The sequence below is a fragment of the Pelodiscus sinensis genome, chromosome 4 (genome assembly GCF_052426305.1).
Source record: "Pelodiscus sinensis isolate ZL-2025 chromosome 4, ASM5242630v1, whole genome shotgun sequence".
NCBI lineage: Eukaryota > Metazoa > Chordata > Testudines > Trionychidae > Pelodiscus > Pelodiscus sinensis.
The window spans coordinates 136,494,730-136,518,499 of record NC_143055.1 but is presented as its reverse complement, the minus strand read 5'-3'; the positions used below and the strand labels follow the sequence as shown (position 1 = coordinate 136,518,499).

Below are 23,770 nucleotides of genomic sequence, written 5' to 3'. Positions count from 1 at the left end.
CGAGCGGCTGCTCCTGACCTCGCCAGGCCCCGCCGGAAGCAAAACACAGCGCTTGGCCGGAAGTCGCCGCCGCTGCGGCCCGGTCTCTGGCCTAGCTCGGGAGGGAGCCTCGAACGCCCTTGTTCCGCAGGGGGTGGGCAGCCCGAGCCGCGCGTGTGGGGGACGGTGCGCAGGGCACCCCTGACGGGCACTCACCTGCCACCGTGTTGCCTCCCGCCGGCCCACCGGAAGAGGCGGGATTGCGTCGTGACGTCATTGTCGGCGTGCCCAGTGCACGGGAGGGCGGGTGCCCCGCCTCTTCCTGGCGCCGGCCATGGAGGAGCAGAAGGAAAACTGGCCGCAGGGTGCCCGCCACGAGCGGCCCGAGTCCCCCGCCCACCCCCCGGTCAGTGCCTGTCCGCCCGCCCAACGGTCCTAACCGCCATCAGGGGACGGCGTAACGGCTGTGCCTGGTCGCAGCCGAGCGCCGTCGGCCGCAGCCTTTGGGGGTGGGGGGCGTGCGCCGGCCGTTCCCCGGAGCGAGCGCGCCCCGCGGGGAGCTGGGCGGGAGGAAGCGGCGCTGGAGTCGGGAGTTGAGCTCTTTAGCTCGGGTCCTTTCCGTCCTTGCTCTGGGTGGGGCTGGAGAGGGGCGTTTCTGGCTAAACATGTGAACTATGGAGCCGGTTACAGTTCCGTTGGTTGCACGGTGCATGGCCCTGAGGATTGCAGTTCAGCCAGTAACTAGAACTAATAAGCATCCGCGTATCGATTCGTCGGTTGCATTCTTATATCCCTAATGTAGGTTGCCCTACTACCCTGGTCCTCTCACCATAGCAGCGTGGGGCCAAGTGAGAAGCACCTCTCCATGGCTGCTGCAGCTCCAGCAGGCAGGTGAAAGTCCAGGCTCATCTGCCCTCTGTGCTTCCCAGCCAGGCTGATGAACACAGCAAACTGAGAACTTCCCCTTCTTCCCTGATGAAGGGGAACAGTGAGTAATGTTCCTGTACGAATACCACTCCACTTCTCCCTAAAGGGTGACTGGGATTGGTAGGCTTGCAGGAAGCGCATCCCCAGCTAGCTCTTTTCACCTGCTTGTGATTGCTTCCTTTCTGTATGGTTTTATGAGAAGCAGTCCGATTCCAGGCACATTGCATTTTCCAGGCACAACCAAACCTTTACCTTGCTTTAAGTTACTGTAAGAAGTTGTATACTGAATTTGGTGGTCTTAGCTCTTGCCGCTTAGGAGGTGTTCTTGAACAGACACTCAGACAAACTCTCTCAAATATATAGTGTACACATTTGCCACCAAATCTTGGTCATACTTGGTATAGAAATGCTTATATTTTCCCTTATCCAGCTAAGCCTATGACAGTTCACATTTCTAGGAGAAGTGACACTTTCATTAAGCTACAGTGTGACAAACGTATGCTCCATTGGTATGTTATACCAAACAAATTTAAATCTATCTTTTCTTTCTGCCATCTATATATTGTAAAGATATATGGTGAAAAGGAGACAGAATGGCCTTTCAAAACTGATAGTTGGTATACTGATGTATTTAGTTATATAAAACAATACATCGGTGAGGAAAATTGCATAATGAATGCTACATTGAGTTTTGGTGATGAAGGTACACGTCAATAGTAGTTACTTAATTTCTATTTAGTTTTTAAAACTAATTGCAGACTTTTTCTTCTAGGGCAAGCAACATTGTAGACTTGATGGCCAAGAAAATAATGGAAAATGTTGCACTTCTGGTTCAAGTGATTACAGTGACCCAATTTACAAAGAAATTGCTGTGACCAATGGTTACATTAATAGAATGAGTAGAGATGAACTCAGAGCTAAACTTGCAGAATTCAAACTTGAAACCAGGTAAGATTTAGTTATTAATCTTACATCATTTCTGAGAAGCGCCTCCATGTCATTTTCTTGGTTACATTTGTAAAGAGGAGGCTATTTGACCACCTTTAAGATTGCTTTAGTAAAGTAAAGAACATCTTCTGTAATCTGATAGGGTATTTAAGTTTTTCTGTGACCCTATTTCCATATTGTATCTAAATGGTAAATTTATGCTCTATTATTCAGCATGACTTTCTTCCCTAATCACATCAGCTACTGTATGCCCTCTCTCTTTTGTTTCATTTTGAGAGTACTCAGGAAGCTGAAACAGAACAAACCATGATTGATCCTTATTGAAGTGTCCTGGCCAAGACACTACAAGCTTATGGATCAACCTGTCTCTTCATTGGTTCACTATTACTTGTTACAACCTTCTGCATCGGAACTTCAAATCTCTTTACCCTGCCACATGGATGATTTCTGTTGGAACACTCATGGGAAAAACATGAGAGCCATGTTTGGAGGGACAGAGTGAAGCCCATTAGAGCAGGATTCTCAAACTTCATTATACTACAGCTCCCTTCTGACAACAAAAATTACTACATGACTGGGGAGGGGGGGAGGGACACACCAAAGCCTGGGGCAACGCAAGCCTTGGCTTCAGCTCCAAGCCTCAGCAAGTCTGTGACAGCCCTTGAGAAACCATTTAAATGGCATTGTAACCCATTTTGGGCTCCCGACCCATAGTTTGAGAACTGCTGCAGTAGACCAGTGCAAAACTAGAAAAGTAGAAAAGATTTTTCTTTGGGCACTATTCCAAGTGTTAACCCCGTTTTACTGAAATTATGCAAGTGCTGGATTTTTTCCTGCACTTGAAATAATCAGGTTTGTCTAGTTTTGAAAGAGTTCACCTGGCTTCTGTTTTGGCATATATTTGTCACTAGATGGAGTTTCCATCTTCGTGGGTTGCTGGAGCAGCCTGTCTGCTGGGAGCTTGGATACAGCTTTGCATCTTCACACTACATCATTCATCTCTGAAATCTTGGGGGCATATGAGACCAAAACACCAATATTGGTGGGTAGTTCAACTGTGGTATTGGCCCTCTGGATGTACCCACCCGATGGCCTTTTCTATGCAGTGGCCATTATGGGAAAATTGGGCACTGCACAAGGGCCATCACTCGAGGCCACTCCCTGCTCATAGAGGTAAACTGAGCTTAAATCCTCTGTCTATCCCACAGACATCTGATGCTCAGATTGTTGAGGGTGAAACTGATACAGACATGAATGAGGAAGTCACATTTCCTGCACACAGTTCTTCCTCCTCCTGTCTTGAAGTAATCATGCTGCTGCCTGCTACCATGGTGGATGACTTCAGACAGTTCCTGGAACAGTTCAAACCTGTCATTCAAAAGCAACACGGTCCATTGGAGGAAGTTCAGGCAAACCAACACGAACTGTTCCAAATTCTGCAAACATCCTCAGCTTTTAAAATCACTCTGCCCATTAACGATGCATTGCTGGAACCAGCATATACATTCTGGCAGACCCTGGTCTCAGTTCTGCTTACACATTAAAGGGTGGCCTTGAGGGAGGGTGTAGGAGCAGACTGGGGGTAGGGTGTCTGGCCAGGAAGGAACTTGGGGTAGGGGTTGGACCTCCCTGGTCTGGCATATTCTGGACCTGACCCACAAGACAAGGAAAACAAAAAGCTTGATCTCTCAATGAACAGTTTATTCCTCAATGATGCTACTATTTAGCATTACCAACTATTTTGCTTTATTAGCTAAATATGTTTGATAGGAAATTGAGCTTTTTCACTGAGGAGCTTCCAGAGGAGGAACAAGCACGATTCAAGCCTGCTTTAAAGGAGGGCCAACTCACACTTGAACAGCACTCCTAAGCATCCTTAGAAGTAGTAGACACAGCTGTGGTTATTCTAGCATCCTGGTTACAATCCTTTGGCATACCTCAAGAACTCCAAACCAAGGTTGAGTACTTGTCTTTCGACCAAGAGAAACACTTTTCAACAAGGACAGATAAGGTGCTCCACTGGAAATATCCTAGAGCTATTCTTTACACTTTGGGGACCTACACTGATTACAGCCTTATCAGAAGAACAAATTCCTCATCCTGCCAACAGTAACAGCGGCAATATGAGGACCAAAGACAATGACAACATTCACAGCAATGGAGAGTACCTCAGTCTTGACTGTCCACACATTTTTATCACTATGCAATCACTTACGTCTCCAGATTGGATGCCCTGTCTAATCTCTGCAACACAAAGGAACCCAATGTCCCTTCTGCTGTCTGAGACACACTGCTGTACAGTCACCTGAAGTCGAGCACCCACAGGGACAGCACTCAAAGAAGAGGAGACGGTTACTCCCCTTGTGCAGCAACTGAAATTCTTCGGGATGTGTGTCTTTGTGGGTGCTCCACTACTGTCCCCACCTTAGCTGGTAGTTTGCAGTAAGGACTCGACAATAGAGAGAGAACTGGAGGGATTGGGTTGTGCATCTTCTAGAACGTATAGTACCCATGGCATTACAAGACACCTCTTGTACATGGACATTACCACTGTAAATCTCCAGTCAGCACTGGGACACACCAGCACCTGAAGTGGAACACCCACAGGGACGCAACTCTTGAAGAACCATAGTTACTGCACAGGGTGAGTAATATATTTTACTGTAAAAAAAATGTTCTTGAGGTGTGGGTTCATACACAAACTATGCCAGTATCTTGCTGAACTTTGCAGTTGACAAACCAGATCCAGACAGTGAACTTGTGACATTTGACCATACTTGAAGGATTGGAGATTATTTTTTCTCAGATAGCATTTCTGCTAGTTAACTATCTGAAAAATGCTGTCACTTAACTTTTTCCTAACTTAACTAGGGTTTTTTAAATAGCTATTTAGCTTGTATACTTAGAATACTAAGTAATAGAAGATTTAAGTATGTTGACAACTTATAAAGAATGTATTACTTTCCCAATGCTTGAGTTTCCCCACTTACATTTTGTTCTCCTCATGTACATGTATTCAACTAGGAGGAAGGTAATTGACAAGCTGTGGAGTGAGGGGGGCGGGGGGGGAAATCAGAAAATCCTAACTGAAATTGTCAGTAGATTTGAAAAAATCAGACATTTTCCTGTTAGATTTAGATTTATTTTAAAGAAAGGTAACAGTGAAAGAAGTCTTATTCCTTGCTATTGTTTCTCTTGCTCTACCACTTCTCCCCTGCACGTCCACAATTTCCTCTTTTCTTGGTTGTGAATGGAAATTTACTTCATCTATTCCATTTTGTTGACTGTGATAACTGTCTGATATCACTTTTTACCCTATGTTGTGTGTAATCATGGCAAAATGGCTTAATTTTCCTCTTAGAGCAATTTTGCCTTATGTCTTGAAATAATTCATCTGCTTCTTGGTTTGTAACATGACAGTTCTCATCTAAATCCTTATATAATAGTTTTAAAGTAATTTTGTTACAAAATAAACATCTTGCCAGTTTTTAACCTTCTGCCATTGTAATCATCCAAAATGCCTCTGCCTTCAAGGGTGCAGGATCCCAGCATTAAGGTTTTTTTCAAAATAATGGGAAGTAAATAATTCCACTGTAGGATCAGTCAGCTGTTTTGAACATTGCATATTGACTTTGTACATCATTTATTACCCTGTTCTGAGTAAGCTCAAGCAGTAGATTTGGCTTCATATCTGGAATGATGAAGGAATTAATATGAACAGATTTGGATTGGAATATGAGTTCTAATATCCTGTCTAATTCCTCTACAGGGGAGTAAAAGATGTACTGAAAAAGAGATTGAAGAACTACTATAAGAAACAGAAGCTGATGCAGAAGGAGCCCAGTAATGAAGACAGTTACTATGATTATATCTGTGTTATTGACTTTGAAGCGACCTGTGAAGAGGACAATCAGCCTGAATTTAAGCATGAAATAATTGAATTTCCTATTGTTTTATTAAATACTCATACACTAGAAATAGTAAGTGATCTACTTGCTCTACCTCTTGTCTCATTGCTTCAAAAAGTAAAGACTGATTAGTTTTAAAATAATTATAGAACTTGGAGTTTAAAGGACAATTTTTCTTTATTTGAGAGAGAGGCAGGTGTGATATTTGCTTTGGCATTTAAAAAAAAGACGAGTTGACCATGTACCTTAAATAATTACAATTTGCATTTTTATATCTGGGTTCTACTGAGTTCTTTTGCCCTTGTTTAGTTTCCCATTTTTCAAATACCTGCTTTATGCCAAGATAAATGCAAACAGGAGAAACAGTATTCTCAAATAAAATATTATTTTTTCTCTTTTTTTCAGTTAGGATAATCTTAGAGCAATCTATATTAGAAAATTTGCACTATTGTAATTAGGTCAATTTAATAGCAATCTAGTTTCACTGGTGCAAATTTTCTAATATGGAAGAGATTATAATTATATGTTCTAAATAATCAGGCAGAAACGTAGATGTTGCTGTATCTTTGTGTACCTCTCATGTTTAGCTAACAGTAATTTAGAAGCTTCAGGGGGTAGCCACGGTATTCTGTAACTGGAAAAACTTAAAAAATAACATACATTTAAAAATAACAAATAGTCTGGTAGTACTTTAAAGACTAACAAAACATGTAGATGGTATCATGAGCTTTCGTGGGCAGAGCCCACTTTAACTTCTCGAAAGCTCATGACGCCAGCTATGTGTTTTTATTAGTCTTTAAAGTGCTACCAGACTATTTGTTGTTTTTTAAGGTTATCCTGCACAGACTAACTTGGCTACCCCTCTGAAGCTTTTAAAAAATAACACATAGTCTTGTAGCACCATAGAGACAAACAAAAAATGTAGATGGTATCATGAGCTTTCAGGGGCACAATCCACTTCAGATGAATGGTGTTATTAAAGGTCTTTAAAGAAAAAAGGGGGGGGAGTGGAGAGAAGGAAAACAAAGAAAAAATGGAGAAAGTCAATTAGTGTCCATGCTACAGGAAGCTGATAGAGAAGGTACTAATTGTTCTTCAGTACCCATTGTTTGGTTTTCTTACATCATTAGGATGTGGAATGTAGCAGGCCATCCAGCCAATGTCTTTATTCATACTTCTGTTATAGGAATCAAACTTGTAAATGAAGTTAAGTTCTAAGGCTTCCGTGTGGAGTTGACTTATGAAATTGGCCTGAAACAATATGGTGCCCGGGAGGTCCATTAATGAGTTCCCTTGGGCAAGTTAATTTAGAATATCTTCCCTAGGGTTAATACTTTGTATATGAGGGTCTAGATCCTCAAAGTCATGCTCACTTGGCTACCTGAAGCACTGTGTGTGGTTTAATTATATGTAAAGAAAATACTCAGAAGCTAGTAGCAGAACATTTCTATTTACTTAACCATAATCTCACAGATCTGAAGGTGGCCGTCTTGTCACAGGCCAATTCCTCAAGTCAAATCCACAGGGAAAGCTTGGAATTATAATACATATGCAAATTCAGTTAATTATGGACTTAATCAAGATATGGGGTGGTGGAACCTTTATCAATGAAGGTGCTAACTACTTTTTGATCTGAGGAAGTGGGTCTGGCCCACGAAAGCTCATCATCTAATAAACCATCTTGTTAGTCTTTAAAGTGCTACATTGTCCTGCATTTTGCTTCAGCTACCCCAGACTAACACGGCTACATTTCTATTACTTTCTGAATGGTATTCTTCCTGCCTTATTCATCCACTGACTTTGATCTTTATCTACTCAGGTTTAGCACCCTTTCTCCTGATACTTTATGCATAGAGGTAGGGGGGTGGGCGACAGAAGGTCTTTCTTCTCCTCCCCCCCCTTCCCTTCTCCTATTTATTTCGAGTTTCCTTATCCTCTAATCATAACTCCAATCATCTGAAGAAGTGGGTTGTGCCCACGAAAGCTCATGATACCATCTACATGTTTTGTTAGTCTATAAAGTGCTACAAGACCATTTGCTTGCTGTGCTGGTTTTTTTTTTTTTTTTCTGTAACAGACTAACTCGGCTACCCCCTAAAGCTATAAAATGGGGATACTTAAAACAGATTAAGGGACTTGCTGAAGACTTTGTTGCCAATCAACTCTAGGGCTACATCTAGACTGCATCCCTCTGTCAACAAAGGGATGCAAATCAGGCACATCGAAATTGCTAATGAAGCCAGGATTTAAATATCCCACACCTCATTAGCATAAACACGTCCACCACTTTTTTCGAAAGTTTTTTGAAAAAACGGTAGTCTAGACCCCGATGTGTCGAAAATAAACCCTTTTCGATAGATCCTGTATTCCTCAAAAAATGAGGTTTACAGGATCTGTCGAAAGGCTTTATTTTTGACAAATCTGCGTCTAGACTGCCGTTTTTCCAAAAAAACTGTTTTGAAAAATGCGGCAGCCATGTTTATGCTAATGAGGATATTTAAATCCCTGCTTCATTAGCAATTTCGGTGTGACTAATCTACATCTCTCTGTCAACACACGGTAGGTTTAGGACCCAGGAGTTCTTGACTTCCAGCCCTGAGTTCTTATTCCAGGAGAGGCAGCATGTTATTTCTCCATTTTGTTTTGTCTAGTACTGGTCAGATTGATCATTAGTTGTATGTCCAGTATTCCCTTTTATCTTTCCCATCCAGGTGTAGAATACATTGTTATGCGCACCAAAGCATGTGAGAATGTGCATCATCAAGAAAAACATAAACCTGGCTGTGGGCACTCTGCTAATCAGCTGGACAGCTTTAGAATTTCTCCTTATGGGGGGGACACAAGCACACAACTTACAGGGAACACCGGGTATGTCTTCACTGCAGAGTTATTTCAGATCATCAGCACCCAGGTTAGCTTAGCCTGACCATGAGCTGCCACACTGCAAAGCCACATTCAAATCACTATTTCATTAGTGCTGCACTCAGATGCGTTTCATTAGGACTTCGGGGAGGGGGGGTCACATTTTTCTTTATGCTGTAGTAAGTTGAACTGTTCTGATTCTTTCCCAGTGAATTAGAGAACTTTCCCTCTGGTCACATGGGTGGAATTTGGGGATGGCACTGGAGAATTAAAAGCATTTTAGTGGCTGAGCATGTAGATGGGAGCTGAATGAGGAGCCACGCCTGAAGAAGAGTCCAGGTTCACTTTGCAGTGAAGGCAAATGATCATAGGACCTCAGTGCATAATCTTAAAGGCCTGGTTTATACTTAAAACTTTAGCTGCTATCTGTAGTAGGGAAGTTAACTATCAGGTATTTGTGTAAATGTGTAATTGCTTGAAATTTTAGCAGATACATTTTGGGGGCAGGCGGGAGCCAATGCTTGTGGAGAGCTGGATTTTAAGATGGCATCAGTTCCCGCTTGACCCCCACCTCCCTTCTTTCCTCATTGCCTCTCAGGGGGGCTGGAGCAGGAGGTGGTTCTGTGGAAGCCGACACATGTGGAGGAATGGCTTTAAAGCTGGCTCCCCACGCATGCCAGCTCCTGCCTGCACACCCCCTTGCTGCCTCTGATACAGAGGCAGTTATGGGGAGGGAGGAGACATCTAGTCGATAGGATTAACCAACAAGCCCAGGTTAATCATGTAGTCACTACATGTTGACATCCCTGATCTATAGTTATGTTGGTTAGGGATATGGCTTATTTATTTTAACAACATAGCTACTAATGTATATTCAGCTATATTGATATGAGCTCTCTTATACTGACAATTGTATTCACACTAGACAGTATTTTGGTATAGCTATACTAGTATAACTACAACAGCAAAACTGTCTAGCATTTATAAGGGGTACTTCATATGGCCAAAGATTAACTCTTGAGCCTTCCGTTTCCTGGAGTGCAAAAGAGAGAGGAGCGTGTGCTTAGTAACGTGATGAAACCCAGCATATATGTGCACTTCAACTTATGGATATCTCAGGAAGCTTTAGGAACAGAGGTCATCCAACACTCATATATTACATTAGAATACAGCCCATGGCTTCCCTGTAACTTCATAGAGAACATAATGCTCATCATCCCCAGGTTTTATAGTTGATGAAGGAAAACTTAGCAAATGCTAGTCATCTATCAAGGATAACAAAGGGAAGCAAATATATATATGTATGTAGATTTTGTTTGTGATAAATGTCTTTTACCTTGGAACAATATGTCATCAAAACTGTGATTATCATATATTACTTCTATTATTGCAGTCCCATTTATTTGGTAAACAATGAACAATGGCTAATAGAGCCCAAATATGAATATTATCTTGCTGTTTGCTATTTAACTATTCTTTTCAGATACAAAGCTATTACTTCTATGAGACCTGATTTGTGATTTTGTGTTTCTCCATATGGCTGTAAAACATTTGACTTTTTTTATCCCCTCCTGTAGGAGGATACCTTTCAACAATATGTGAAACCAGAGATTAATCCTCAGCTTTCAAACTTCTGCATCAGTCTGACAGGAATCACTCAGGTAACGTGTCTGAGAGTCCAGACACAAGTATGAATGGAAAGTTTGCTTTGTCAAAGCTTTTAGACTTACGTTTCAGAATTTGGTTTTATCAGTCCTTCAAGCAGCAAAGTTGGGAGCTGAAAGGAAAAGCACAGATTCATTCCAAGTCCAAATATTTGCTGGCCTATGCAGGTAGCCCAAGAATTACTTGACTATTAAGATTTAAATCTTGCTTTTTCTGCTTGAAGATTGGCTTTTGAAACAGTAATACTTTGGAGACCTGGAAATGGAGACTTAGAAGTATAACACAACTTTGGAAGTAAGTACAGTTCGAGGCCTAAAACTCTTGAAGTCCTCAGTAGTTTTCTCAGTCTCTACCAATTCCAAGGCTTCTTTACTACTTTTGTAATGTCATTAATGAAGAGTTTAGCCATTTTGAGCAGTTTGGATTTGTTCATGAATGATGTAATGAGCAAAGTCTCTCCACTTTATGAATCATCTTAAAACTTAGGTCTTGTCTACATTTCCAAGTTTTGTAGGGGGAAAAAACTGCCTTTTGGAAACAAAACGGTATACAAACCGCAGTGCGACTTGTCAGGAAAAACACCTAGTATTGGGGACAAAAAACTTCCACTCCTAGGAGAGACTATTCTTTTCTCCTCCCTTTGTCAGCAGAGCCAGTGTTAGACACTACTGTGTTTTGTCCAGAGAACTGGCTTCCGCCAGTATTCCACAATGCCTATCCTGAGTGCTCTGCTCAGTGTTTTGATGTCTGCTGCCCTGCATACATGTGCCCCTCCCCTTTCAAAGCTCTTGCAAGTATCTGACAGGTGAGTTTGGAGAGTAAAAAGAAAATCATTGGAAGGCTTCTGTTCTGCCCTGCACTAAGAACATAGCAACTTGCAGACTGCTGTTGCAGGGTGATGAAGGGACAGGATGGTGACTGAAAAGACTGCTGTGCTGCTTTGAGCATGGAGAGCTCACAGCTACTCATGATGCCTCTCCTGCCAGCTGAGGTGGATATGGAATAACTCAGAGGGAATGTCAAGATGGGCAGCTATCGGCTCTGCCTTCCCACAACATTGCCCTATGGGATACATACCCACAGTGCTTGCTCACATGTCCATGATATGATCTGATGACAGAACAAGTGTGAACACTCTGGAAAAAAAAATTGAGTGTTAAATTAAGTTTAACCAAACTTGGTGGTGTAAATGAGGTCTTACTATGAGCTCCTGGACTGAGAACAATCCAATCCGTCTTTGGTACACAGACTTAGGTGGTGTTTCTAATTTGTGTTTAGACCTCATGAGTATGTACAGCTAGGTATCTGATAAACATCAAAACTTGCTGCTTGAGGGGGGTATTTTTTTGGTATGGCTTTTGAATAGGGAGTTTTCTGATTTTGCTTCTATCACCACTAATGGTTGTGCATCCGTGATAATTGCTGTCTCGTAGCTGGACATGGATCCTCTAACTGCCAGTTTCCTACCAGACCAAAGAATTTTAAATGGTTGCAAGATGACTGGCAGTGATTGTGGACTGGGAGACAGACTTCTTTTAGTGATAGAAATGTAGCTGTGTTAGTCTGGGGTAGCTGAAGCAAAATGCAGGACAATGTAGCACTTTAAAGACTAACAAGATGGTTTATTAGATTGAGCTTTCGTGGGCCAGACCCACTTCCTCAGATCAAATCGATCTGAGGAAGTGGGTCTGGCCCATGAAAGCTCATCATCTAATAAACCATCTTGTTAGTCTTTAAAGTGCTACATTGTCCTGCATTTTGCTTCAGACTTCTTTTAGTCTTAAGTTCTGCTGGTGGCTAAATGTGTGACTTACTGCCAAGTCCCTTATACCCAGATTTTTGAAATACTGTGTTTTCAGTGATGCAATGCCTAAATGATTTAGGAGCCTAAATTGACTGTCAGTGGAATTTAGGCTGTTAAATCAACTAGGTGTTTTAACAGAGCAGCAATTTCTCAATATCTTTAAAAATATGGGCTGTAAGATCTGGTTTTCATCCCCATCCTTCCATAAGTGGTGTGAATTAGATCTTTTGAGTACTTACTACCTATGAAAATCAGGCCTTTAAGCTCTCTTTGTCTCTGAAACCTGGGATAATGAGGAGCTATCTCACAGGTGTTTTGTATGTCCTCCTTTTTAAATGTTTTTAGTTTGTTGAAAGTATGTGATGTTTGTTCCTGTACATTAGTTTAACTGTAATGCTTTACAGTATACATTTTCTTTAGCAAACATAACTGACTTTTTTGTGTTTATATATTTTCAGGACCACGTAGACAAAGCTGATGCATTTCCTCAGGTTCTACAAAATGTTGTAGAGTGGATGAAACAGAGAGAGCTGGGAACCAAATATAGCTATACCATACTGACTGATGGGTATGTCTTGGAAAGCAGGGTGCATGTTTTATATAGTAATTTATTAAATGCATTTTAAAATTGCAAAGCAATTCTTAAATTAATCTGCTTTTTGTAACTAGTATTGCCAACATTAGAATATAACATTGGTCCTAAAATCATACTAGAGTACTTTCTTTTTTTATTTGGGTATAGTTCTTAAAATGAAATTGAGTAGGATCTAAAGTTTGAATGTAGTACGTGGCATCAATTTTTTTCCAGCATTCTCATATGCTGGCTTATGTAAGCCCAAAATGAAAGCTTGTCACTTTTCAAATCATTAATAAAATAAACAAATATGAATGTAAAATATAACCTGTAGTATTGAAGTTGTGTAGTTAGATTCAAAGTAATGAAAATATGAATGTTGATCTAAAAGCAGTGTTAAAATTGGCTTTATACAGTAAAACATGTTATCTGGCAGGCTTGGGGATTAAGACATTCTGGTTGTCTAAAAATTCCGGTTATCAGAAGGTACCATCAACCTAGGAAAAAACAATGGACAATAATAGTAAAACTCAAGTTTTTAATACTGGTAGTTTTGTAGTGTGAGGCAGTTAGTCTCACATTTCTATTTTGAGTCAAAGATGATTAGTACTACTTAAATAAAAAAAGAATTGTTAAGCCAATCTTGATAAACCAAGCCAGGCCTGTGTGCCTGAAGATGTGTCAGTATTGTGGCTGGGGGCAATGCCAGTTAACAAAGTTTTCTGGTTAACAGAGTACCGGATAACAGAGGTTTCACTGTAATACATCTTATTTACATTACCGTTCTCTGTAATATTGGCTAATATTTAACAAGAAAACAGGACTAGAAAATGTTGTATACTACATGATAGGAAGAGTGGCCAAGTGAATATAATATTGAAGTTGGAGTCAGGAGACCAGCATTTAGAGCCTGTCGCACAAGAACACTGTTTAATCTACCCTGCCCCTCTGCTTCTTAACTGATAGTTTCTTATTTCACAAGGATTTTGAGACTAAAATACATTACTAATTGTGAGGTGCTCAGATAGAATGGCAATGAGGACTATATAAATAGCCAGATGTGCAATGTAGCCAACATAACATTGGTCATGGATTCACATATTTTAAGGTCAGAAGGAACAGTTTTGGTGATTTTTGTTTAACTTGCATAGTGCAGGCTAGAGCATCAAAGCCAGTGTATCTCTTTTTAACTGAGAAATGTCACCATTCTGTTAGCTGCTATTGCAATCCCTTTTTCAAAATGAGAGAAACAGGATAGGCCATTTTAAGTGTCAAACTTTACATGTTCCCATTTGGGCTTCATAATGCAGTGCACACTTTAGTGCAGTGAATGGTGTCTGTCATAGGGTTGCTTTCTGCTGGAGGCACCTCCTCCTGACTATCCTTGGGATTAGCTTTGGCCAAGCATTGTACCTTCCTTCAACAGGATCTCTTGTCCTTGTCTTGTCCTCTGAAGCGCTCATGCCAGGAATCACATCCTCCTCTTCCTCACTCAGCCTACCAGTTAATGTCACTGTTGTTTCCCCTTCCAGGGAGGAGTTTTTCCTTGACCAAATTATCCCAGGCAGTCCTTGGTTCTCTGCCATGTTCCCAGAGGCTGGCAGGGGAACATATGCCCTCTGGTCAGCAGCCACAGTCTCCACACTCCTGTTCCTTGCTCCTATTCCCCTGAACCTTCATCTATCTTCCTGACTTACACCCCCGCCCCCAGGTTTGACAGCCCCTCATCACCCTCCACTCAAATAGACTGCAATTGCTCCCTCCTTTCAGCTTCCTTTTGAGCACTATCTGGCTTTATACAGGTCCTATCGGTCATTGTATAGCTGACCTTGCTTAGTGCCCTGCTCCTTGGCTCCTCCAGATGCAGCCTGGGAAGTTAATTGGACTGTCTGACCGTCTTAACCCCTTCCAGTCCTTTGTGGGATGGACACCCGTCACCGTGTCCAAGACAATCATGTTCTTATCATTGCTGCTGTTTGCCTGGTGTAGCTTATGTTGTTACTGCTGTATCATTTGCCAGAAGTTGATGCTAGAATATATATACAGAAGAAGTGTAATTTAGTAAAAATATAGAGAACCCTTACTCAGGGGACCAGCAAAACAATTTTCTCTGCCCATATCTTTTTCCTGCTCTGGGGGTGAAGGTATCCTTTAAAATGAATTTAAGATTGCTAAATTTCAGAAGGATGCAATCTTTCTTTTTAAGTAAATTGTCCCAGTAGTAGCCCTTTCCCCTTTTACTCCCCTCTGTGTTACACTGAGAGAATATGCAGTAATGTCACAGAGAGGGCTAAGTTTATTTTAGCTCGAAGATTTCAGTAGATGCCAGTGTCTTGCTCAGCAGTTGACTTCTTTTCATTTAACTATTTTTTTAATTTCTAAGACTTTAGTTTGCACCGAAGACTCACCTGTACCAAGCCTAATGTCTCAATACAGGCAGTCCCCGGGTTACATGGATCCGACTTACATCGGATCCCTACTTACAAACAGGGTGAGGCAACCCCGCACTAGCTGCTTCCCCCCAGCAGACCAGGGAGACGCGAAGCTAGCGCCCCCCGCAGCAAACCAGGGAGACGCGAAGCGGCTTTTCTCAGCAGACACCTCAGCTTGAGAATAAAGGACTGAGGGAAGTGAGGTGTGGGAGAATAAAACTGAGCTCTGGAGAAATATTTGGCTAGAGTTTCCCCTACAATATGTACCAGTTCCGACTTGCATACAAATTCAACTTAAGAACAAACCTACAGTCCCTATCTTGTACGTAACCTGGGGACTGCCTGTATTTGTTTGCTGTAGTCCTTTAAGATATTTATTAGTACAGGCTGAACCTCTGTAGTCCGCCACCCTTAGGATCTGACCGGTGACAAACCAGAGAATTTGTCAAACCACCTGAGGTAAATATTGTTCAGCAGCATTAACAACATTTCCACTGCTTACTGGGTTCCTAGATATGGGGGTAAATTAGAGCTAAATAACAGCAAAGAACACTGAAAACAGGACTGGTGGCTGTAAACAAACTTTATGGGACTGCGGGAAACTTTGTCACACCCATGCTAAGTGTACGTCTAGCTAAAATCATGCTGGACCACCAAAGCCAGACCAGAGTGTGCCAGACTAGAGAGGTTCAATCTGTATTTTATTCATAGGCACTTCTATACCTATAAATATTCATAGAATCATAGAATACTAGGACTGTAAGGGACCTCGAGAGGTCATCGAGTCCAGTCTCCTGCCCCCATGGCACGACCAAATACTGTCTAGACCATCCCTGATAGACATTTCTCTAACCTACTCTTAAATATCCCCAGAGATGGGGATTCCACAACCTCCCTGGGCAATTTATTCCAGTGTTTGACCACCCTGACAGTTAGGAACTTTTTCCTAATGTCCAACCTAAACCTCCCTTGTTGCAGTTTAAGCCCATTGCTTCTTGTTCTATCCTCAGAGGCCAAGATGAACAAGTTTTCTCCCTCCTCCTTATGACACCCTTTTAGATACCTGAAAACTGCTATAATGTCCCCCCTCAATCTTCTCTTTTCTAAACTAAACAAACCCAATTCCTTCAGCCTTCCCTCATAGGTCATGTTCTCTAGACCTTTAATCATTCTCATTGCTCTTCTCTGGACCCTCTCCAATTTTTTCACATCTTTCTTGAAATGTGGTGCCCAGAACTGGACACAGTACTCCAACTGAGGCCTAACCAGTGCAGAGTAGAGCGGAAGAATGACTTCTCGTGTCTTGCTCACAACATACCTGTTAATACATCCCAGAATCATGTTTGCTTTCTTTGCAACAGCATCACACTGCTGACTCATATTTAACTTGTGGTCCACTATAACCCCTAGATCCCTTTCTGCCGTACTCCTTCCCAGACAGTCGCTTCCCATTCTGTATGTGCGAAACTGATTGTTCTTAAGTGGAGCACTTTGCATTTGTCTTTATTAAACTTCATCCTATTTATCTCAGACCATTTCTCCAATTTGTCCAGGTCATTTTGAATTATGACCCTATCCTCTAGATTAGTCGCAATCCCTCCCAGCTTGGTATCATCTGCAAACTTAATAAGCGTACTTTCTATACCAATATCTAAATCATTGATGAAGATATTGAACAGAGCTGGTCCCAAAACAGACCCCTGCGGAACCCCACTTGTTATGCCTTTCCAGCAGGATTGTGAACCGTTAATAACTACTCTCTGAGTATGGTTATCCAGCCAGTTATGCACCCACCTTATAGTAGTCCCATCTAAATTGTATTTACCTAGTTTATTGATAAGAATATCATGCAAGACCGTTATCAAACGCCTTACTAAAGTCTAGGTATACCACATCTACCGCTTCTCCCTTATCCACAAGACTCGTTATCCTATCAAAGAAAGCTATCAGATTGGTTTGACATGATTTGTTCTTTACAAATCCATGCTGGCTGTTCCCTAGCACCTTGCCACTTTCCAAGTGTTTACAGATGATTTCCTTAATTACTTGCTCCATTATCTTCCCTAGCACAGAAGTTAAACTTACTGATCTGTAGTTTCCTGGGTTGTTCTTATTTCCCTTTTTTATAGATGGGCACTAGATTTGCCCTTTTCCAGTCCTCTGGAATCTCTCCTATCTCCCATGATTTTCCAAAGATGATAGCTAGAGGCTCAGATACTATCTTGCTATTGTGCCCATCAAGATAGTATCTGAGGAAAAAGTGTACTTTAACTTACCAACAACTTCCAGAGGGCTACATTTTGGTGAAGTAAACATTTCAGGCCTAAAGGTGAATATTTGAAAAGGTCACGAACATCTGAAGACAGGAATGAAAACACATAATGGAAGTTTTTCACTCATTTTAAATGTAGTGCATGCTGAGGAGGCTGCTACAACAGATTTTTTGCTTTTCATCCAGATTTAGAATTTGGTTGGAGAGCTGGCCCTATTTGTTTTAAGGTACCATGGCATCTTGGTCACCTGTCATAATAACTTCAGTTTTTACATCTTATCCAAAGACAAAAATAAATCAGTTTTGTTATGTAAATCAGTAAAGTAAGTAACCTTCAGATATCTTCCTGAATTGATTTTCACTCAAGGGGAGAAAGTACAACAGGATTCCCCAGAAGTCTGCTGTATAGGTAGAAAAACACATCTTTTGGGTGGATGTGCATGAGATTGGAAGCATGACTGGCTTTAGAATGCAGGGTTGGAAATGTCTCAGGCCATGTCTACATCCTCTGAGTGAGGTTAAGGTCTTAAAAGTAAGAGCTCTTACTTTAGTATCTAGAGGTGACTGAAGATAATAGCCCAAAAGCTCCTGCTTTCTCTTTGCTGCTGTTAGTACAGGAGATATGATTTTCTTTATGCAATATGGTTTACCTCCTGTTCATGAACACAAACGAAAGGCAACATTTATCTGTTTTGCTTCCATTTAAGATTTTCTGTTAAAGTGTTCTCTTTACCTTTTTTCCCTGTTTCTCCTGATTTCGCCCCACCCCCCAAAGGTCTTGGGATATGAGTAAATTCCTGAATATCCAATGCCGTATCAGCCGTATCAAATATCCCTCTTTTGCCAAAAAGTGGATCAACATTCGCAAATCCTATGGAAACTTCTACAAGGTTAGAATTGATTGCTGATTGTCTAGGGGAATATTCAGTCTAAAGATGGAATAACTAAAGTCTTGCTCGAGTTTTTATGTAAATGACCTTTTGTACTGTGCAGGGTCAAGTTGTAAGACCTTCCAGTTGGGATAATTTTGGTAGCATTTATTTAGGCCAAAGGGCTCTAATTTTGAGCACCCCCTCATCTTTGAAAATCTTGGCTCGTGTGTTTGTTCTTAAGTTGAATTTGTATGCAAGTCGGAACTGGCTCCAGATTCAGCTGCTGCCACTGAAACTGACCAGGGGCTGACTACAGGAAGCCGGAGGCAGAGTTGCTCTGCCCCCACCTTCCTGGAATCAGCCTGATCAGTTTCAACAGCTGCTGAATCTGGAGCCTGGGACAGAACAGCTGGGGCGCTGCCCGGTAGGTTCCCACAGGACCAACCCGGCAGCACCCCAGCTGCTCTACCCGAGGCGTCCCGCAACAAAAGCCTGCTCTGCTGGGGGGGAGGGCGCACTAGCTGCGCGCCCCCCCCCCCCCCAGCAGACCAGGGAGACCCGAGCAAAGCCGCACAGGCGGAGGGACCCCGCCGCCCGTGTGGCTTTGCTCCTGTCCCCCTGGTCTGCTGGGGGGGTCCAGAAAAGCCGCTGGACCCCCCCAGCAGACCAGGGGGACAGGAGCAAAGCCACACGGGCGGCGGGGGTCACGCCGCCTGGGCGGCTTTGCTCCCGGGCAAACGAGCAAAGCCGCCCAGGTGGCGGCTTTGCTCGGGTGTCCCTGGTCTGCTGGGGGGGTCCAGCGGCTTTGCTGGACCCCCCCCCCCCCCAGCAGACCAGGGAGACCGGGAGAAGCTTTTCTCGCCCCGGAGGACACGGGTGGCGACCCGCCACTCCTGAGCTCCGGGGCGAGAAAAGCCCCGTTCGTAAGTGCGGATCCGACGTAAGTCGGGGACTGCCTGTACTATAATAGTGCTCTGGCAGTTGTGCAGTTCTACCATGCTAGAAGTAGTTCACCCAGATGTGATCATGTTTAGTATTACTGTAGCAATTACTGCTTTACATCTTCAAAAACTATATACTGCAAAGAACCAATCTCACTATTCCCATCTGAATTATAGTAGGCAAGCAGTATTACCCATTTTCTGAGGCATAGTATTATAGGGGCCATGGGGAGGAGAGATTGCACAACTTGCCTAAAGTCACAACAAATCATGCAGAGCTAGAATTTAAACAAGGAACTTATTGACTACTATACCATGCTTCTGCTTTTTATCCTGACATGGTGTACATTGATTCTTTGAGGCTTTAATGAGCTCTGAGTTTAGTGGCCTGGTTGCCCTGATGAAATCAGAATAGGGCCTGGCTTACTGTCTGATTCCAAAATGGCAGTGAAACTACTAGATTACATAAAAACTGCTATAAATCAGTTTTGGAATTAATTCTTCATTTCCTCTAGATTTCCAAAAATTTTCTTAAGAGACTGCTGGATTGAAAACATTTCAAAATTTTTGATACATTTTAGGTGTTTGGAAGAGGTTATCTAAAATACTAAAAAAAGTAGGGGTATTATAATTAATGTTACGTTAAATGTGTAATGAGTAACTTACTCTGCTTTTTAGTTGTGTATCATATTTTTTAAATTGAATTGTGTATAATACTGCATCATTGTGAAAGGGAAATACTGCCGCACAGTTTGCATGTATGATTTTTTTTTCCTTGAGGCACTATCTAAGCGGAGCGCTTAATTCGAATTTGGTAAACCTCATTCTACGAGGAGTAACGCCAAATTCGAAATAGCTGTTTCGAATTAAGTGCTGTGTAGACACTTAATTCGAAATAGGGGGCCTCCAGCCCTTCCCAGGGAGGCCTGGTGGCCACTCTGGGCACAATCAGGAAAACTTACTCTCCTCTCCCCCAGCCCTGGAGCCATTAAAGGGGTAGACCCTGGCCACAGTGCCTGTGCCAGCTCCAAGACTGCTAGCCCAGAGCCAGCAGTGGCCCCAAAACATGAGCTGGCAAGGCACTGGCAGCCAGCCCTGCACTGCTCCCCAGGAGCAGTCTGCCAGCTCATCTAGTTATTAGACGAGTGGAGGGCTAGGAATCCAGGCTCATGGTTTTCTGGGCTCTGATGCTAGAGTGCCCGGTGCCTTGGACAAGTCACTTAAACTTTGACTACACTGGAAGTCTGTGCAAAAATTTCTCACCATTGCTAACATTAGTGGTAGTAATATTAATTATCCACGCGTAGATGGGCCACCAGTGTTTTGAAAATTTTCCCTTGTAATGTTTCTAACTCCCTTGGGTATTTTTGAGAATCTGCTCCATGTCAGTTAGATGCTTTTCGAGGAATGTCAGGTAATATGGTGCTTGGAATACTGGGGTGACAACATTCTTATCTCTGTTTCCTTGTCTTCATCTATGAAAGGAATCGGACATTCCTTTGCTATGTCACACATGTTCAGACTGTATGCAGAGTTCTTTGAAATATGGACCAAAAGTGTGTCAGCAGTACTAGGCAGTAGTGTAAACACACTGCAGTATGAGAACTTACGCAGGACAAATGTTTCATGCTGAGATGATTTTTTTTTGGTCTGATTTCTTTAACATGATTCACTTTCTTTGTCAGGTTCCCAGAAACCAGACCAAGCTAACAATCATGCTTGAAAAGTTGGGAATGAACTATGATGGACGCCCTCATAGTGGACTTGATGACTCTAAGAACATTGCACGGATAGCTATCCGCATGCTTCAGGATGGGTGTGAGCTGCGTGTGAATGAGAGAATGCATGGCGGGCAGCTAATGACTGTGTCATCCTCTGCCCCAGTAGAGGGCGCCCCTGCTCCACAACTGCCCCGTTATAGAAACTAGCTTTTGAAACATGCTGCATTTGGGTCCAATAGTGAAGACTGAAACTATGAATTGTTAATGCATCTTATCAAGTGGTCATTTCAGCGAATCAGTTCTGCAATGCAAAAATCTAAAAGCACCTTGAACAACTTTTGCTGTTAAAATAATGGGGGAGTATATAAACTCTTTGTTAAAACTTGTGCCACAGCATTTTTGGTCCTGATCATATTTTTTGTAAGTCACCTTGACACCTTTTCGTATAAGGTTGATGTATAGTATGCTGCAGGATGTTGAGATTTTTTTTTTTTAAAGAAAGTTAAATGAAAAATACAACACATGGTTAGCCGTCCCTCACCCATGTCATAGGAAAGGTGATGTTGTAGTACTGTTTAAAACACAATGTACTGCACTAGTTTTTAGCATCTTGACAATGCTTTGCCTACATATACTGCACTTCCAGAACTGTACAGTATACTGACCAGATTGGCTTTATTACTGTGCACATTTCACAGTAGCAGACAACCTTCTCTTTTTATGTAACATAGAAGAACAGTGGGGACCGTCTTCACTGTTTTAATTACTTTAAAAGCATTGGAGAGGAGCGTACTTTTTAAGGAATATAGTTGTCAGTTTCTGTCTCTTAAATAATTGAGTAGGATTGGGTGGCAAAAAACTGTGTATTGAATAAAGAGCTTTCATTCACCGGCTTCAGGTTTTGTATACTTCCAGGTAATGGGTATTCTACTCTTCTCATTCCAATTGAAATTAAGTGTAGCTGTCTAATCCATATGTATCATCTGGAGTCTAAAGAGACGGAAGTACAGATATTTAAAATATTGACTATTCCACTAATCCTTCATCTGTCATTTGTATTCATAGCTTAATCAAGATTGCAGGAAATAAGCTGCTGGTGCTTAACTGAATTCATAAATAGCCTTTCTTCAGAAATAATCACTGTCTAGCTGATGGGGAATTTTTCCACACACGCTGAATTCTATACCAAGCCAATATAAATCTGAAACTATTATTTTTCCTTCATGTAGTAGAGATATGAATCAATTTGATCTCAGGACTAAGTGCATGAAGAGAGCATCTTGGTTTTAAAGTTCATGTGTGTATCATTGTCTGCACTTTGGACATTAAAGTATAACAGGGTTGGCAACATATGGCTCCTGAGCCAAACATGGTTCAGTGGGGAGCCAAATATAGCTCTCTTTCAGCTCCAGCTCAACTACCCCCTTGCTCCCTCACAGCAGGGAGCCCGCGCTGGCACTCAAGCCTCGCAGCCCCCTGCAAGATTGGAGTGCCAGCGCCAGCTTCCTGTGAGGAGAGGAGGGTAAACACTGAACCGCCCTGCCAGATGATGTGGACTAATTTAGTTACAACTACCTGAAAGAGATCTTGGAGTCATTGTGGAGAGTTCTCTGAAAACATCCACTCAGGTGCAGCAGCAGTCAAAAAAGCGAATAGAATGGTAGGAGTCATTAAAGGGATAGAATAAGACAGAAAATATCTTCTTGAACATAAGAATGGCCGTACTGGGTCAAACCAAAGGTCCATCTAGCCCAGTCTGCTGACAGTGGCCAGCACCAGGTGCCCCAGAGAGGGTGGACTGAAGACAATGATCAAGCAATTTGTCTCCTGCCATCCCTCTCCAGCCTCTGACAAACAGAGGCCAAGGACACCATTTCTATCCCCCACCAAATAGCCTTTTATGGACCTAACCTCCATGAAATTATCTAGCTTCTCTTTAAACTCTATAGTCCTAGCCTTCCACAGCCTCCTCTGGCAAGGAGTTCCACAGGTTGACTACACGCTGTGTGAAGAAGAACTTTCTTTTATTAGTTTTAAACCTGCTACCCATTAAATTCATTTGGTGTCCTCTAGTTCTTCTATTATGGGAACTAATAAATAACTTTTCTTAATCCGCCCTCTCCACACCACTCATGATTTTATATGCCTCTATCATATCCCCCCTCAGTTTATTTTCTAAACGGAAAAGTCCCAGTTGTTTTAACCTCTCTTCATGTGGGACCCGTTCCAAACCCCTAATCATTTTAGTTGCCCTTTTCTGAACCCTTTCCAAGGCCAAAATATCTTTTTTGAGGTGAGGAGACCACATCTGTACACAGTATTCAAGATGTGGGCGTACCATAGTTTTATACAGGGGCAGTAAGATATTCTGGGTCTTATTTTCTATCCCTTTCCTACTAATTCCTAGCATCCTATTTGCCTTTTTGACCGCCGCTGCACTCTGTGTGGAAGTTTTCAGAGAACTGTCCACAATAACTCCAAGATCTCTTTCCTGATTTGTCATAGCCAAATTAGCCCCCATCATACTGTACATATAGTTGGGGTTATTTTTCCCGATGTGCATAACTTTACACTTATCCACATTAAATTGCATTTGCTATTTTGTTGCCCAATCACTCAATTTGGTGAGATCTTTTTGGAGTCCCTCACAGTCTGCTTCTGTCTTGACTATCCTAAACAGTTTGGTATCATCCGCAAACTTTACCACCTCACTGCTTACCCCTTTCTCCAGATCATTTATGAATAAGTTGAAAAGGATTGGTCCCAGGACTGACCCTTGGGGGACACCACTAGTTACCCCTCTCCAATCTGAAAATTTACCATTTATTCCTACCCTTTGTTTCCTGTCTTCTAACCAGTTTTCAA

At 42.2% G+C, this 23,770-nt stretch overlaps 1 protein-coding gene across 1 annotated transcript; it reads left to right on the top strand.

Moving 5' to 3' along the window:
- Nucleotides 1–254: 254 nt before the first annotated feature.
- Nucleotides 255–21,798, top strand: ERI1 (exoribonuclease 1). Its single transcript, XM_075929196.2, has 7 exons — nt 255–385; nt 1,679–1,854; nt 5,624–5,834; nt 10,202–10,285; nt 12,552–12,661; nt 18,147–18,261; nt 20,870–21,798. The coding sequence occupies exons 1-7, from the start codon at nt 314–316 to the stop codon at nt 21,110–21,112; spliced, it is 1,011 nt and encodes a 336-aa protein (XP_075785311.2). The 5' UTR covers nt 255–313; the 3' UTR covers nt 21,113–21,798.
- The last annotated feature ends 1,972 nt before the right edge of the window (nt 21,799–23,770 follow it).

Coding starts and splice junctions, on each gene's coding strand:
- ERI1 (XM_075929196.2), top strand. CDS start 314: ATGGAGGAGCAGAAGGAAAACTGGCCGCAGGGTGCCCGCCACGAGCGG. Junction 386..1,678: donor AGTCCCCCGCCCACCCCCCG/GTCAGTGCCTGT, acceptor TTTTTCTTCTAG/GGCAAGCAACATTGTAGACT. Junction 5,835..10,201: donor ATACTCATACACTAGAAATA/GTAAGTGATCTA, acceptor CCCCTCCTGTAG/GAGGATACCTTTCAACAATA.